Source organism: Amblyomma americanum, chromosome 10 (genome assembly GCF_052857255.1).
Source record: "Amblyomma americanum isolate KBUSLIRL-KWMA chromosome 10, ASM5285725v1, whole genome shotgun sequence".
NCBI lineage: Eukaryota > Metazoa > Arthropoda > Arachnida > Ixodida > Ixodidae > Amblyomma > Amblyomma americanum.
In genome coordinates, this window is record NC_135506.1 from 73,385,835 (window position 1) to 73,404,357 (window position 18,523).

The following is an 18,523-nucleotide window of genomic DNA, read 5'->3' on the forward strand; positions in this document are numbered from 1 at the left end:
TAATAGAAAGGGGCTGTGTTCCGCGTTCTGGATCCTCACGTAGGCCTGTCTGTCCGTGAGGAAGCGTTTCATGTACTCGAAAGCGTTCCTGCCGCATCCCGTCTCTGATAGGTGCGTGAGGATCGCCTCGTGTGTCACATTATCGAAGGCTCCCTTCAGATCTAGGGCCAGCACTATCTTATCCCCGTTCGGATGTTCGATCGGGTTTAGTACCTCTCTGCTGAGCTGCAGCAGGATGTCCTGAGCCGATTTATTTGGCCTGAAGCCGTACATCGAGTCGGCGAAGACTCGCTTGTTTTCTAGGTACTCAGATAGTCTATCTCTGACCATAGCTTCCATCAGTTTGCCCACGCACGAGGTGAGAGAAATAGGTCTTAGGTTATCCGTATCTATGGCCTTGCCCGCCTTGGGGATGAAAGTTATCAGCGCCGTCTTTAACTCCGTGGGAAGTGGAGCTTCGCCCATCCAAACCGAATTAAACATTTTAGGAGGGATTCGTATGCGCGGTCCGGCAGATTGGCTAGGAGTTTTACCGAGATCCCGTCCCTTCCTGGCGCGGTCCGCCTTTCATCCTCGCTAGAGCGGCCTTGAGTTCGTATATTTTGAAAGGTTCGTACAGCTCAGCATTTTGGGCTCCACTGTATCTGTAAGCTTCTCCCCTTGGATCTTGGGTCGTGCTCAGGTACTGGTCCCGAAGCTTCAGTGTGAGCTGGGCCGTATTTCCTTGAAATGCATGTACCGCTCTCTGCAGGTGCTTCTGCGTCTCGGTGCGCGTCTGGTTGGGATCTATGAGCGCCCGGAAGAGGCGCCACGTGTTTTTGCTAGACATCTGCCTAGCGGCCGCGTTGCACCTATCTACCCAGTTCGCGTCCGCGAGTTGCGCCGCGTACTCCGCCGCTTCTTTAGTGATTGCCGCGATCCGAGCTCTTAGCTTTCGATTATGCTTCTGTCTATGCCATCTTTTGACCATGCTGCGTCTGGCTGCCCAGAGGTCGAGGAGGTGGGTGTCCACGTCCGTCACCGCCTCTGAGAGCTTTACCTGCGTCTCCGTCGAACGCAGGTTGATCAGCAGCTGTTTTGTCCAGGCTTGATAACCCTGCTCCTGGATGGAGCTTACCTCGTATTCCTTTCTAAATTTCGTCCAGTCCGGCAGCTTAGTGTGCCCCGTAGGCCTGGTAAGGGGTTTCGTACGGATCGTTATGGTGATCAGGCAGTGGTCACTACCGAGAGTTTCCTCTGTATTCGCCCACTCCACTCGCCTCGCGTTTTTCGTGAAGGTTAAGTCGGGACACGTGTCTTTCTGCACCGAGTTCCCTATCCGCGTGGGGCACGCCGGGTCAGTGTGTAGGGTTAGACCTAACGCGGACGCCGCCTCCGCTAGCTTCCGTCCTCGTATGTCTTCTCGATGATAGCCCCATGAGGGACTCTGCGCGTTGAAATCTCCCATTACTAGTAGCGGGTCTCGTCCTGCTTCCCTGATAGCTCTGCTCAGGAGTGTGGAGAAGGTTACGTTTTTTGCTTTAGGTGGGCAGTATACGTTAAGGATGTGTAGCGGCGAATCCTCCTTTTTCAGTGGCAGAAGAGTCACCATCACGTGCGAAAAGCTGGTTTGTAATTCCAGATCTACCAAATTTGCAGTGAAATTTTTGTGCACAAAGATGCACGTTAGGGGGTCGAGTTGGAACGTTTTGTAGTTTGTGAGGCTCACGTTCCCGCCAGGTTCCTGTACGGCCACTACTGCCGGAGTATGCTCGTACGTAGACAGGTGCATCCTAAGATCCGCTCTCTTAGTCCTCGATTTCAAGCCTCGACTATTCCACTGCGTTAATGTTATGGGACTCTCTTTAGTTTATCTCGCCATGTTGTATCTGGAGATTGTTGTTATTCTGGAGGGGAAATTGCTCCTGGTGGTCTTCCTCCTCGTCCTGGCTCAGCACCCTACGCATCCTGTAGGCTCGGGGATTCTGGAGTCTCCTCGTGTTAGCGTATTTGCGAACCATCATCGCTTTCGCTATCTGTTGTGAGACTATGGTGGGAATGGATTCCTGGACCCTTCTCATCATAGCTTCTAGTTTATTTTCAAGACTAGGTTCTGTGTCGCTTTCCATCGCCTCCTCTTGCTGAGGTGGCTGGGGTTTAGCTAGCGCACTTTCTAGTTTGCTCTTTAGCACCGCGATCTGCGCTTTTAGGGCTGATATCTGGTTTCGTAACTCGGTTTCTACTGGGTTGGGTGTAGGTGGAGAGGAAGGTTTGGGAGGAGGAGGAGGAGGAGAGGTGGTCCCACTCACCTGCCGCTTCCCGGTCTGGACTATGCTGGCCCAGGTCCTCTTTTGCTTGGGTTGATCAGAAGTCGACTCCCTGCTAGGTGGAGGGGGCGGGAGATTCCCGCTTCCTCCCTTCTTCTTCTTCTTTTTTTTTCTTCTTTTTCCTCTTCTTTTTCTCCTGATTGCTGGGTTGCTGCTGCGCGTTCGTGCGGAATTTCGCCGTGCAGTCTCTGGAGTTCGTGGCGTGTTCGCCGCAAAACACCGCACATTTTGGTTTGCACACGTGAGGGGACCGCACCCCCTCCACAAACGGGGCTAGCGTTCCGCAGAGTCCGCAGTTTTCTTGTCTCGGTGTCGGGCAGGTATCTGGCCTATGTCCCACCGTGACGCACAAGTTACACGCTGGTATGGTGCGGCGGTACGTTGCTACCGGTATGACTTGCGCGTTGTACAATACAGCTCTGGGCTTGTACTTGCCTTCGAAGGTGATTCTGGCTTTGTTCGAAGTTCCGAACTTTCGGATCTCCAGGATGGTGCTTTCTCCGTGAAAGCTTTTCACCTTCCCTCGCAGGGACTCGGTGGTTTCCAGATTGGCCACTGTGATGACTCCGTGAACCACGTTGTCTTCGCTCTGTTTTACGTGCCCGTGCAAATGGAGGTCTGCTCCTTCTTGGATTTTTATCGCAAAGTCCCCGACCAGTTTGTCTGCCGCGTGGATGCTCGACGTGCCCACGATGATCAGGTTTTGGTCCGGGGATATTGTGAAGTAAAAGTTGTCCGCTTCGGCCTCCCCGACTCGTTGTCGTAGGGCTAGCCCTAACTCACCATGCTGTAAGTTCTTCAAGCTTGTCGCCGTCAATGGTTTGATGATTAGCACCACATCGTCTGGTCTAAATCTGCAGAGAAACTTGGGTTTCCATGCAGCTTTGACTTGCCTTGGGCCTCCGGCTGCGCGCTCATCGGATGCCTTGTCGGGTTGCGCATGGTGGCCTCCGTGGGCTGACGTGGCCTTCCCTTGCGCGCAGGCTTGGAGTTTCTGGGCTCTTTCTTCAAAAGCCAGGATCACATTAGCGTTGCAGGCTTGGTCCCGACTGGTCTGCGGCACAGTTGACCATGCCATGTCTTCCGGGTCGTAGCCGCGTTGCTGGTTTGCGCTTGCCATGTTGGCCTGGAGCGGCCTCCCCGCCGCCGAACGCCGGCGTTCAGCCTTGAAGCTGCGTCGCGGCGCTATGATGGATGGGAGGAAAATACGCTAAAACAAGGTCAACAATTCGGCCCACCGGGTTGGGAGTGGTCTCCCTGCGTGCCGGCTGACTTGCTGGTCCTGTCAAGTCCAAAATTGTCGGGATCCAATGCGTTGGTCCGCCGCCACGGTCGAAAATCGCCGGAGCCGATGTCCCATGCTTCCGCTCGCTACGCGCGCTGGTAGCGCCCCTTCTCAAGCGAGAAAACCCAACCGGAACCCTCAGGGGCAAGCTAGGCTTAGCTCGGCGCTGGCGAGCGAGGCCGCGCTACGCGTCTGCATGGATTCTGCGTTGTCGACGACAGCTACGCGGATGCCCGCTGTGTTGCCACCTGACGCAGCCTCCACGTCCACGCAATCGTCAGCGCCTCTGGGCCTCCAGCCTGCGCCGTCTTCCGATGCTACGACTTTGGCCTGTGACATGGACTGCTCTACCGCTTCCGTGCCCGTGGCACTCCCTCAAGAAACTGTGCCTGTCGCGCCAATTCAGTATTCCCACCAAGGGCCGTCACCAGCGTCTGAGCCTCCTCCACAGATGCCTCCCGTGAGTCAAGGCTCTCTTCCGCCTGCTGCGAACTCGTTCCGCGTTACCATCAAGCCTACATTGCGCTTTGATATGACTGCCATCCCTGCCCGGAATGTTCAAGCCACAATTGACCATGCCCTTGGCTCTTCGAACTACTGCGGGTTTGTCGTCCATCGCCCATCGAACACCATCACGGTAAACTTGTCATCCTTGATGGACGCCCAGAAACTTTGCGCTGTTACGCGGATCCCCCTGGATGACTGCAAGCATGTATCGGGGCAAATATATTTTGCATCTGGTCCTGACACACTCCGCTGCATGGTTTATCATGTTGACAGCAGGAGCCTTCCCGCGGAGGTGCGCGCAAATATTCGCTGCTCAACTCATGTTATACTGCAAGCACGGCCTATGGGTCGCCGGGGCTCATACCTGCTCATCCTGCAAGGCCCGTTGACTCTCCCGAAGTACCTTACCTACTACGGTGCGATCGTCAAACCACAGCCCTTCCGACCTCGTCGTATTTTTTGCTATCACTGCCACAAAGAAGGACATATGCAAAATACCTGCCCTAATCCAGCAGCTGTGGCCGACATGAATGAACCAACAGCTCATTGTGCCCTGTGCAAATCGCCGGACCATGACATTCGCTCCCCCGCTTATCCAAAGAAGAAGCAAGCGAAGAAGTTTCACAAGTCGCCTGGAAAACTGGATGTTCCTACAAGTAATCGCTTTGCAGCTCTCGCATGTGACGACAACGACTTCCCCGAACTTCCATTATCTGAGCCTGCTGCTTACCATACGTCTCCTCGCCAGTGTACATATGCACAAGCGGCTCACCTTCCCGGATCAAATGGTACGCCCATCCATCCAACACATGTGCATTCATCACATGTGGATACCACAGATGAAGACACAGCTTTAGACAATGCAATCGCGGAGGCTCGCCGCCGACTAGCTGAACTCACCCAGCGCCGGGAACATCGTCGTTCTCAATCCTCTCGAAAAATTCTCATAACTCGGGAGCAATCATCAGAGGAATCACCTAGGGTAAGCATTGGCCACAAGCAGGTGCCGGCCACCTGTTAGCCGTGACTACCCCGACAGTGGATAAGATATTAGCGCTGATGAAGCAGGTGACATCCCTCATCGTGGAAGCTCTTCGGCCTCGTCATGGATAGCGCATCATCGGTGGTGGTGCACTGGAACTGTCGAGGATTCGCTAGTAAGGCCTCTGAAGTGAACATCCGCCTTCGCAACGGAAAGCTGAGGGCATGGGCGTTGCTACTGCAAGAGCATAATGCACTGCCACGCCTTTCAGGTTTCTGCGCATACCATTCACCATCTATCCCTGATCGCCGTTGCACCGTCTCCTCCCTCAGCCCAGGTAAATCTGCAATTTATATTCACAGTTCAGTTCCGCACACACCGCTCGACCTTTCACGGTGGTGCAACACACGTCAAGAGGTAGTCGCCCTTCTCGTAAAACCTGCACGCAAACCCGTTATTCTAGTTTCTTTTTATAGTCGTACTGGCTCCGCCTCTCCCAATCTGGGATGGGTTCGTTTTCTACGTTCTACCAACTCGGGTATCCCTATTCTAGTTGGTGGCGACTTCAACGGCGCACACACTGCGTGGGGTTACCCATCGGATTCATCAAGGGGTTCACACATCCAAGGGAGCTTTTCGGATCATTTCTTTCAACTTATAAACCACCCGAATACTTCTACCCGCCCACGATGTGGCCCGTATTCACCTGATTTGACTTGGTGGTTAGGCCCCGGTAACCCTCGTTGGGCTGTTGATTCTGATACTTGGGGTAGCGATCACAGCCCTATTTTTATCTCCCTCACGCCTACGCGTCTACGGAAAATACGCCGCACTGTACGAATAACATCATTGGACTCTGTACGCGCAGACAATCATTTATCTACATTCAACCCCTCTTTAGGATTGTCTACTCTATCTGCTGTTCTCGCAACTCCCACTATTACCACTACTGTAAATGAAGACGACCCAAACCCGGACATACATCTCTTGAATCTGTGGGCTCTTCGTCGCCAGGCGGATCTTTACGCTACTCGTCACTCCGATGACCCTTCGGCTCTTCCTACTCTTCACCGCGCTACCGCACGGGCGCGGCGCTATGCAAAGCGGCTAGGCAGGCAACGCTGGGCTGCATGGTGTGCCCGCCTGTCCTCTACGCAGGGCAATCGACATCTTTGGAGAGTGTTTCACGCCATGGAGCGCCCTTCTCAGGTTGCAGATTACACAGAGAGCATTCGCCTCGAGCTAAATGTGGATGAGGACACATTTGCACAACAAGCCGCCCGTCAATTTTTTTCAAACCATGACTGCACCGCTACGTCTCCACCTGACTTATCGGTAACAGAGCCCCCCGATGGGAGTACTTTTGACCTCACCATGGCAGAGCTGCTGGCCTCCATTTAGCGTTTAAAAACTGCTACTACTCCCGGGCACGACGGCATACCTAACTCTTTATTCCGTAACTTGGAAGGGAGGGCTTTGGAAACCCTACTTGATACTTTTAACGAAGTGTGGCTTTCTGGCGTCATGCCGGGAGACTGGAAGCAATCTATTGTGGTTCCAATACCCAAGTCAGGTCAGCCTCCAGTATCTCTCTCGGCCCTTCGTCCAATTTCTCTTACCCCTACCATCTGCAAGCTTTATGAAAACATTCTAGCCGCACGCTTATCATGGTGGCTGGAATCCCATGATTGTTACCCAGATTCCCAAATTGGTTTCCGCCCACAAATTAGAATGGAGGACGGCCTTGCTTCTTTGGCTGCTGACGTGCTTGACCACTCTCCGCAGAGTCACCTTTTACGAACCGTAATCGCTACAGATATAACAAAGGCATATGATAACATCCTTCACTCTGCCATTCTTGCCTCCCTTCAAACTCTTGGTCTCCCTCACCGGTTCCTCCTCTCCATTCACGCCTTTTTAGCAAATCGAACCTTCAGCGTGCGTGTCCACGGAAAGCCCTTTGGTAATTTCACTTCCAATAGAGGAGTGCCGCAGGGCTCCGTTCTCGCCCCCACATTATTTAATGTGGCTTTAATTCCTCTTGTTCGAGCCCTAGAGACCATCCCTTCTATCCGCGTGCTTGCATATGCCGATGATATCAACTTATGTAGCTGTCATCCAGATGCGTCTATTCATCAGTCGGTCCTTCAACACGCGCTGGATGTATTGACATCTCGCCTCCCACCTCTGGGTTAACACTCTCTCCTACTAAATCATGTTTCATTCGAATTGGAAATAAAGCCGCCTTACGGAAAGCTCCCGCTTTAAATTTTACGGTACATAATTCTGTGATTCCTCAGGTAGAAACTGTTCGTATTCTTGGTCTTCTCCTCCATACATCTGGGGCTGGCACCCCGTGGCTGACAGCCACCCGTAAATCGGCTCACGCTACTCTAGGTCTGATTCGTCGCATAGCTATGCGCTCTGGTGGCGCACGTGCTCATACGGCCCGCCAGCTTGTGCGCTCTATCCTTCAGCCACGGATAGTATATCAGGCACAATTTCAACGTCTCACCCGCAGACAGTGGGACTCCCTTGAAGCTATCAATCGTGAGGCTATGCGCGTCATAACATATCTGCCTTGTTTAACACCCATACCTGTGCTACAGGAGTTCGCCCAACTTAATACACTCAGTGAAATCATCGACCAACGGGTGGCAAATAGAGCTCGAAAACAGTCTCTCAAACTTCATCGTTTAAAGACACTTCCACCGTGGTTCTATTGCCAGCTCACTGACAATCGCCCCACTTTTTCCCCGTCGGGATCAGCAGCGTATCTGCCTGAAGGGTTTACATTATACACGGATGCAATGATTGCGCCTTGGGTGAAATATCGGAGTAATTTAAAAGAAAAAGAAGAAAGAAAATATCGGGAGAGAATATGTGAGAATTAAATAATTAAATATATGATAATACCAAAACGCTCTTTCGAATGCGAAAATTTGGAAACAATAAGCAAGGGAATCTGTCGATAGCTCTTGTATAATTGTGGAGGTATTCGCAAACTTGATGCAATGCAAAACCCCTGGCGCTCGCGCCGAAAGAGAGGAGGAGGGGAACCGACAAAGTGAGACCGAACTTCGTAAAGGGAATTTCTAGGTGTGCTCTCCTCTGATGTGCAAATCTCCGGCAAGATAGTTAGAAATGCTCCAATGTCTCTACTTCACCACAAGCCGCACAAAAGTTTGTGGCACTGAGCCCGCATCTACATAAGTGAAGATTTAAACGGGCAATCCTGCACCGCATGAGTGTCATCGCTACCTCACACTGCCGGGTTTTACACGCACGAGTCTTCCTTGGGTACATGAGATGTTGGTAGTCAACAGTAGTGAGTAAGGGACCGTTTCACGCGGTGGTTATAAACTGAAAACGCTGAAATCAAGTCATACCGAAAAGAACAAGATTAGGGATGCTACATGGAACTGGTGCTTTTAGAGCTGATTTTGCTAAAAAGTCTGCTGCTTCATTTTGTTAAATACCGCAGTGACCTGGTATACGAACGAAGCGCACCTCTTTCACCCATCCAGGAATAAAAAAAACCTTAATGAGCGCCTCAAAAATGCGTCTCGTGTGGACTCCAGCGCCAGAAAAACAGAGAGACATTCTGAGAGGAAACCACCTGAGAAACAGTAGTGGAAATTTTCAAGGCGGCCAGCCCCAGATCCATAAACTCAACTAGAAATACGGTTGTGTAATCCGAGACTCTAACCAAAAAGCGCCACGAGAGAGACTAAAAAAATACCAGCCCCCGCCTTCCGGTCGGCCCCAGACGCATCTGTAGCAATTACATTATGTTGCGGGTACTGGGAAAGGTGACCAAAGAGTATTCCAGTTAATGTACTTGCAGTCAGATGCTTCGTATTATGTGGGAAAATATAATCAAAAGGAACATCCACAGGTAACGCTGCCCAACCAACTCTGCATACAAAATTGAGATCCACACCAATGTCGGATGAAAGGTTCTGAGTATATACAAATTGAGGGAGGCGGAACCTTGACCAATGAGGAATGAGAAAAAGTGCTGGGTGCGAGACGAAAATAGGTGTAGCCACACCAGGAGCCGACTCAAATGGCCGCAAAAAAGTCCTGACAGTTAAAAGGTGAACACGGGAGTTAAGGTCGGGAATAAGAGCCACCAGGTACAGAACTGCGGTAGAAACTGATTGAGGAAGATCTAGGCAGAGGCGCAGTGCGCGCCTTTCTAAGAGCAGCAACGGATGAAGCTTACATTTTGGGGAGAGAGAAAAAAGTATGCAGCCAAACTCCAAAATGGGTCTGTCATAGGCTTTGTAGAGAAACACAAGCGTGTCCCGGCGCATGGCGAATTTCCTATTACTTATCTGTTGTTGTCTACCTAGTGCACGCTCTCCTCTCTCAACGTTAGTCTTGATGTGCGGCCGCCAATCGAAATTGGCGTCATAAATGACGGCTAGATACCTCAAAGATTCCATTTGAGGTATGCTGTCCGAGCGATAGTGTAGCGATATACGTAGAGGCATGTTGGTTTTAAAAACCATCAGGCTGCTTTTGACCACATTTAATACCAAATTTAATGTATCCAGTCAAACCTCGAGCGCATTGAGGTAATCCTTGAGAGAACGATATAGGGCATGAATGTCTGCTGCAGAAGCAAAGAAGGCTATGTCGTCTGCACAAACATATCTGTAACATCAGGGTGCACAGGAATGTCGCACATCAGCAAATTGAATACAAGTAGCGAAAGTACAGAACCTTGTGGCACGCCTCTGATTTGGGCATGGGTGTCTGAGGTGAAGGAACCGTCAGAGCAAAAGAACTGCCGTCCGGTTAAAGATTCCCGTATCCATGCATAAATGTAGTACGTACGGCGGGTGTAATAATGCTTTTTTAGAGAGAAGGATCGAATATTCAACACTGTCATACGCTTTAGCAATGTCAAGCGTCACTAATGGTGACACTTCTTTCTTGCGCATAGCAAGGTGGACTCTGCTCTCTAAATCGACATGGGCAGACCAAATGGAGCATCCTCGGCGAAAGCCAATCTGGGCAGAGGTCAGTGCGTTCACTACTGAAACATGCGCGGATAGGGGGCTGTGCACAATTCTTTCTAAGAGCTTTACCAAATTGGATGTTAGAGCTATCGGCCGAATGTTAACAATATGGAAGCCTTCCTTTGAATATTTTAAGAGCAATATTATTTTCGCCACCTTCCAGGAGTGCGGACACCATGCAGTTTCCTAAGGTGTATTGACCACGTCGAGGAGGTCCTGAGTGAAGTCTTGCGCTAATATTTTCAACATACCGACCGTAGCACCATCCCAACACGGAGCTGTGGATTGCATTAAAAAACTGCAGTTGTTAACTCTGATTTGTAAACCACAACATAGTCTGAGCAGCGGTAGGGGGCGAACAAAGGGACCCTACTCTGCTCCTGAAAACGTGAAGCAAGCCCTTGAGCAACTCGCTCTAACTCATCTTTCGCCTCATGTGGAGAGAGCACCACCGGACTGGTTATCTGCATGGCTGAGGAGCAGAGGTGGGCAACCTCTGAGGTTTCGACCTCATGAGGTCGACCTCAACCTCAAAATGACCTCAACCTCACGTCTTGAGGTGAGGTCGGAGACGGCTTGAAATATTGTGAGTGAGGTCAGCAAATCAGACCTCAACCTCACGAGTGAGTTTGAGGTTGAGTGATTTTGTCATTCAGTGAGGTCGAAATTTTGAGGTCGAACCTTTTTGCAGTTGCCACACCTTACGCCGGCGAGTGCCGCTTCCGAAGCGGAGTTGCAACGCATCACTGTAGTGTTCATGCAATGGCGCTTGGTGTTAGGGTTCCCCTGTTCGGACAGCCGGATGCCACAGTTCCCCCTTAGCGGCTGGTGATGCACCGTAATGTCCGTTCAGTCCGAGCATACAGGAAGACGCACCCCTCTGGACTTCCCGGAAGGGGTGTTGCTGTCACAGCACGTCACTCTCCCTCCTCCTTGCACCGCTGGCGTAGCACCTGGCTGCCTGCCGGTCGGCTCAACCGCCCGAGAGCGCGCAAAGCACGTAGCTCACGTTGACCCGCGGTAGCTTTGTTTGATGCCGCAAACAAATAATTTCAGTCCAACAAGCATGCAATAAATTCGTCGCAGCGCGGATGGCCCAAAGCAAGACTGCTTCGTCTTCATGCTCGTTGCCGGCGCTGACGTCATGGCTCTTGCCTTGTAGTCGAATAAAGGGGATCCTGCTGTACATTACAAGCTGACTTAACAGAAACTGGAGTAGTCGGCACAGGAGAGAGAATGTGATTCAGGTGGTTCCTAACAAGGACACCTGCTGATTTGATTAAAGAAAGCACGAAGCAAGAAGAACCTGTATAACACCGTCGAAGATTTTGATCGGTGACTTCCCCTTTCGAATCTCACACTAATTCTGTATACTCTCATTACGTAATGCAAGGAGATGCAAATATAACTTCGCTTATTTTGTATCTTTCGGAATAACCTCTCTTTGGTCTCCTGTTCCTTGCTCCTCGGAAATTCGCTTATTATGCCGAAACACCGCGATACGACGCGAACGCACCAGCATAGCGGTGTTGCAGTGGCGAAAAAGTCTGTGGTGATGTTGTAGCTGATTGATTTCCTTTTTCTTAAAGAAGATGTGTGAATGGAACTGATTACATACTCTCGATGCGCTGCTAAGTCATCGTTTGAAAGCTTCTAATATGACGCTTAATTTGGCACACTGTTGTTCGCTTCTGTTTTTAGTGTCCGATATTTGTTTGTATGTTTCTAATCACTTTTTTTCTATTCTCGTATGGGATCAGTTAGGTTGGCGGCCTGCCTTGCTGACGGCCAGGCACTACACGATATCTTTATTTTACCCATATTGCAGAGACACATCGTTCACCTTAAACGGCTTCACAGAATGCTCGCGCGGTGCTCGTGGGTAAAATAATAATAATATAATTGGTTTTGGGGGAAATGAAAATGGCGCAGTATCTGTCTCATATATCGTTGGACACTTGAACCGCGTCGTAAGGGAAGGGATAAAGGAGGGAGTGAAAGAAGAAAGGAAGAAGAGGTGCCGTAGTGGAGGGCTCCGGAATAATTTCGACCACCTTGGGATCTTTAGCGTGCACTGACATCGCACAGCAAACAGGCGCCTTAGCGTTTTTCCTCCATAAAAACGCAGCCGCCGCGGTCGGGTTAGAACCCGGGAACTCCGATTCAGTAGTCGAGTGCCCTAACCACTGAGCCACCGCGGCGGGGTGGGTAAAAAACGTCGAGTATGCTTCTGTACCATTGGTTAGTTCAGTTTTGAAGGAAAACAAGTGATTGACTTAAAGCAGCTTGTCTGAGACTGGTTGACAAAATGGTACCCAGAATTCTGTTGAGGTGTATGAGTACTTAAGCGGCTTTTTTCCCCGGGGTGGGTCGGTAAGAGGAGGGGAGGGGGGGGGGGAGGCTCGGAAAAACATTCCGCTGCGGGCAAATTTGAGCGGAGAGCCATGGTGCTCTTGACAGAGAGCGGTTCACGCTGCCCATTCTATGGCAGTTATATTGACCCATGTGATTTTAACAGTTGGCACAGTGTTCGTAGACGTTATCTAGCCCTTTCAAAATGCCTCGGGTTCACCGAGTCATCGGAGAATTCCCAGGATTTCGAAACCATTGCCATCGCCTGCTGGAGGGAAGTAGCGGAAATGGGGGAGATTCTTGACCTGCCAGGAACATCAACATCATCATCCTTAATTATTAGCTGCAGGTATTTCTATTTCCCCACACAATAATTGTCTTCGGTTGCTGGGAAATGTACAATATTTAATCAATATTCTGGCAACATTTAATTTGGTAGCGGTATATCAGACTTTTCCGGGCTCATAAGGATACACTGTTAGCATCATCATCATCATCACCATCTTCTCGAGAGTCAAAAGCATGTGTCGTTGCATGATCTTTGCAGTATGATATACATGAGAACTGGCGTGTTTACCTGCTGAACAATACGAATGTAGTTAATGTGGACCGAGTTGTGGGCACACCTTGATATGTGTCATGCGCGCATGTGTTCTTATGTGGGATCCATATGGATCTTGCAATGGGGGTGGAAGGGTGTGGATGGGGGCCTGGTATGACGAGAAAATCATTGTTTACACGTGAGCAGGTGTGATGTCATATTACAGCGTCGTCACGTGACTAGGTTTGACGGCACATTACATCGCTTTCACGTGACTTGGTATGACGCAACACTCACATGGTGTTATCACTAATAATACTAATTAGTCTTAGCATTACCTGATTCTATTAATTAGCATTAATTGATTATGTGACGTAAACATCTTGTTTGCGTGACTCATCAGCTCGTGGCGTCGCATGGCGCCGTTTCTTGCGGACACTTTTTAGCGGATGTGACCTTGAAAGTGAGCCATCTAATGCTTTCGCATTAACAAAAGCAGCCGCTCGCTTCTACACAGACATTAATGCAACGTGCCTCTGTTGGTGTATTACAGTCGCAGCTTGTTAAGTGTTTTCGAAGGCAACATACAGAGGACTGAAAAGGGCATTCTCGGTGTGCCGGATGGAGCTAGAAAATAGAAATATACTGATAAGCGTCTGCATAACCGTCGCATTAGAAAGTGCATCGACGAACAGTTTCTTTATATTCGGTAACTATTCTGAACCTGAAAAGAGTATGGTCAATACATCCCCCTCCTCCCAATTTCTGGTAGATGGCGCAGAAGCGCTGTGTTTGACAATTGAACGGTTCGTGCGTGAATGAGCGAGAGGCTTCCAATACGAACAAATATACACGAAGCAGGTTGCCAAATATTGGTACATATAAAGTACTCACAGGCGTACTGGTGGTAACCGCGTGTGGGACACCCCTGCCCGCAGACCATTTACTCTCTGAGGGTTTAACCAAGATTATAAGCTTCTCCTATTGCGTGCACATCAATAGTGCCTGTACACACCTTAATAAATAATACCATCATCATTTTGGCTTTGCTGTCTCACAGGGTTCTTAGGATTGTTTTGAACTGAAAAGCTTCTTAATCGCTCTTAGTTTTGTTTTTCGTTCCTTTTCTGAGGTCGAGCAGCCGACCTCAATCTCACAATTTGCGTTTGAGGTAAGGTTTAGTGAGGTCAGCAGTGGCCTCAGGAAAAGTGAGGTGAGGGCGCCTAAGGAGACCTCAACCTCAACTGATGAGGTTGAGGTTGAGTGAGGCCGGCAAATTCTTTTTGAGGTTGAGGTGAGGTCCAGATTTTTTAGGTGAAATGCCCACCTCTGCGGAAGAGTTCATATTCCGTTTCATAAAACGATACAAAGCCTTCCTATTTTTTGTATTTGAAAAATTATGTGTTCAAATTTTGATTGTAGTCATCCTTTGCCTTTGCAATGGTTATTTTAAACGAGGCCGAGAAAAATTTGTAGTTGACCCAATTTGCCGGGCTCTGATTATGCGAAAGAGTTCTCCACGCTGCTTTCCTACGATGGACAGCTGTCTCACACGCGTCATTCCACCATGGGGATGGGGGTTTATTGCAAGCAGCAGAACTCACAGTGAATTGGGAGCTCTCCGTAGCCTTAAAAACAGAAGAAAACACTAGCTGAACCCTGTCGGTCCTACATGGACAAGGATCAGATGTAAAGGAGGCGCGCAAAGATGATTTGTAGGCTGCAAGATTAACTAATTTTCGGGCAGAACCATCATTTCGGAGGGGGCTCACCAATATGGTGAAAGTAATTGGCAGGTGGTCACTAGATGTGCCACAGTCAACTGTGGACCATGCCCCTACACCTACTCCTCTTCCTGCCAGGGACAAATCGAGAACTGAGCGCAAGTGTCTGCGGATGAAGGTTATGGCCCGAGAATTGCAACACCGCACATAATTTGCAGACATCCATGCTCATAACATATGTCCATGTGAATCAGTATAGAAACCCCAGACGACGTGATGTGAGTTGAAGTCCCCAGCAATGATTACCCCTCTAGAGTTTGCAAGTAAGCTGTCTAGGTGGTCTGTTCTGCATACTACATTTGGAAAAAAGACGTTTGCGACTGTCACAGTAGAGCAGTGCGGCAAAATGAGCTCTATAGGTAGAAGCTCGCAATTAGAATTCATTACTTTTTAGTCATTGAAACCCGGTGACAATATTTTGACGAAATCAGGGTCACCATCCCGCTGCCCCTACCACTTTTGCGGTCCGCACGGAAAACACGAAAACTGTTTAAAGAAAATGAGTTAATAGGGGAGAGCCAAGTTTCGACAAAAACACATCTGGGTTCTCATAGAAGAATTTTTAAATCAGGAAGAGAAGATGCAATAAAGCGGCAATTTAATTGGAGAACCTTTACACTCGCCATGATGATTATTCGAGATGTGAGGCTGAAACAACCTCTTGTAGCATATCTGACTTGGAAGACACTCTAGAAGGCCCTTTTTTGGTCTTGAGCTGGGGAACGGAGTACTTAGAAGGAGAGGTTGAAGAACTACGCTTCTGTGTAGGTCAAGCCATTTCTCCTTCATTAGTGCAAACAGTGTTGCGAGAAAGACTTACAGGGACGCTGTCGAGAGGCGACACGTGAGACTGCACCTTGGGTGATGACATGGCAACGAAACTTTGAGCACAGGTTTGCTGTGATGTTGATGCTGGTGGAAGTACGAGCTGAGGTTTAGAAATAGCCTGATTTGCAACAATATCAGACAACGCCTGCGTGAAGCCGCTTAGCATGCGCTCGACCAGAACTGAGAGTGCTTTTTCGACGGTTGAAACTATGGAGGCAGACAATGTGGCCTCGAGGTCAGGAGTAGAGGAAAGCACAAGGCTGGCATAGGAATGTTTTCTGCGGTTAAGGAGTGCATAAGCGTCTGCCCGTGAGGAGCGATTCTGCTCAATTCCAATAAACATTGCTCCTGTGACCGACTTTCACAAGTGGCATCATCGGCGCTGTGACTGTTATTGCATAGACAACAGCTTGGTTGTTTAGCGGTGCAGCTGTCGGAAGCGTGACCTTCGTCACACACCTTGCATCTGGTCGCCGACTTACAGGCTCTACCACTATGTCCAAATCTCCAACAGTTGGTACATATTGCAGGGGTCGAGGATGCAGCGGTTACACGCTGTAGACAATTGAATAATAAATAATAATTGGTTTTCTGAGGAAAGGAAATGGCGCAGTATCTGTCTCATATATCGTTGGACACCTGAACCGCGCCGTAAGGGAAGGGATGAGGGAGGGAGTGAAAGAAGAAAGAGAAACAGGTGCCGTAGTGGAGGGCTCCGGCATAATTTCGACCACCTGGGGATCTTTAACGTGCACTGACATCGCACAGCACATGGGCGACTTAGCGTTTTTCCTCCAAAAAAACGCAGCCGCCGCGGTCGGGTTCGAACCCGGGAACTCCGGATCAGTAGTCGAGCGCCCTAACCACTGAGCCACCGCGGCGGGTAGACAATTGGCCCAATTTTCAACTCCGAGGGGCATGTGTGACCAACAGAAGTTGTTATGACTGACTCCATTGCAACATGTACTCCAGCCATATCGCGAGAGCAGCGGTATACAGAAATAATTCCCTCCACGGCTTCCTGCAACTCCTCCAAAATTTCTTGAATTGAAGATGACGGGTCCAGTCAACACACAATGCCCTTAGTGCACGCAAGCTGCTCAGGAATGAAGGTTTTAACCGGCAGAGAAGTTAAGGTATTACACCGGAGCAGATTAGACACACACTCAATGTTTGCCGACTTACAAACAATGCCACGCCTTCCAAAATGCCGCACTTCAGAGATATCGAGATAGTGACTGGTTAGACTTTTCAGTTCCTGTATTGTTTTAGGATTCTTCATTTTGAGAATTCCATCTCCAATCGGTACAAGCGCCACGGGAATTGAATCGACACCATTTTTTAGAAATGAATTAAAAGGAAAGCTTTCGGCCGGCAGTCTGGTGAACACGGCTGTCCAGCCTCCTCCCGGGGAGGTGAAAGAGATTCCTACACACAGCGCGCCGGCAACCTTACATCACGCGCGTCAGCAGAGCTACCCTCAACCCTGGCAAAAACCTCACGACCGCTGAACGGCCTCACCAAAAGAAACGCCCGGCACCACCAGGAAACGAAACAGGCAGGCATGGCGCGCGAAATGTGTGCAGGTTTAGTCCTCCTTTTGTAGCCACGGCCAGACGTCCTGTAAACTACAATAACCATCATAGGACAGCTTAGCGCAATAAATCCAATCATGAGCCCTATCATTGTTCTCTCACTAGGTACGCCTAATCCAGACAATCGAACAAAATCAAACATCACAACTGGGTCAGAAGTGGCCTTTTATTTTACCTTGGGTGATTGTAAAGCGACTGGTGCAGGTACTTAGCATTTGAGTGTCTCTCCACGGCACCGGTGATCGAAGCGACGGCGTTGAAGTCAGCTGGAGTTGCCCACTCTTCAACGCGTTGCCGAGTTTGTCTGCAATTAGAATTGCCTTAGCGTCGCGTACCTGAGCATCAAAACACAAAAAATTTAAATATGTTTTTTGTTCACGCAACGAGTGGTGATTTATGTGAAAAAATGTGTCTGCTTGAGAAAAGGTAGCTTGAACGCCATGGCGGTATTGGCGACGATACTCTCGAAAGTTGGCGGCTACTAGCTCCGCCCGGAAAGTGTACAACAGCTTTATCTTACCGGTACTCACCTATGGGAGAAACATGGAGGCTAACGAAAAGGGTTCATCTTATGTCGATGACAACGCGGCGAGCTATGGAAAGGAAAATGGTAGGTGTAACATTAAGGGATGTGAAGAGGGCAGAGAGAAAAACCTTATTCCGCTCTAAATTTAGATGTCTTGTCCGGTGACTGTGGGTGGTGGTGAAAGCTTTTATTTAAATATTGCAGAGAGGTTGCGTGCTGATGCCATTGGCTGGAAGGCAGTCCTTTGACAGGAAAAAGCCGCTTTTTTTTCAGTTGTATCTGAATTTCTTTGAACCTCAGCAACATGAATACAGCAATGCATCATTGAGTGTTGCAGCTAACATTCCAGTATATTCTTTGCGCTCACCGCAGCGATGGCCTAGTGGCATTGAGCATACGCCTCTCATGTGGGATGCACTGGGTTCGATCCTCGGTGCCACCGGGTACTCACCAGTATACTTTCCCCTGGCCTGGTGCTGGACTAATTTAGGGTAAAATGCTTGGGGAATGGGTCTTTGATCTCACCTTTAGTAGACAAAAACACCTTGTGCTGTGGCACACACTGGCCACAAATGCCCTTGCAGCATAAAAGTTCATATTCTTTGCACTTACAATGGTGAGTTTTCTTTAAAAAATTCGGTGATGTACAACTCATTTTTGAGTTCTTCGTAGCAGTATTATTTTCATATTTGCATTGCATTTCTTGTGGGCTACATGATGTCCTGATTGGAGTTGTGGTATGTTAACCACGCGAGTTTTTCCTGAAACGATGGCTGCAAGGTGGTGA

General features: G+C 49.4%; 1 protein-coding gene across 1 annotated transcript in view; it reads right to left on the minus strand.

The window, feature by feature from the left end:
• Positions 1-529: 529 nt before the first annotated feature.
• LOC144108418 (uncharacterized) overlaps positions 530-18,523 on the minus strand; it is a 36,272-nt gene continuing 18,278 nt past the window's right edge. The window contains exons 4-5 of the mRNA XM_077641660.1: positions 3,200-3,491; positions 530-1,172 (exon numbers count right to left, since the gene is read on the minus strand). Coding sequence (XP_077497786.1) covers positions 530-1,172; positions 3,200-3,491 — 935 coding nt within the window. The remainder of the gene's footprint in view (positions 1,173-3,199; positions 3,492-18,523) is intronic.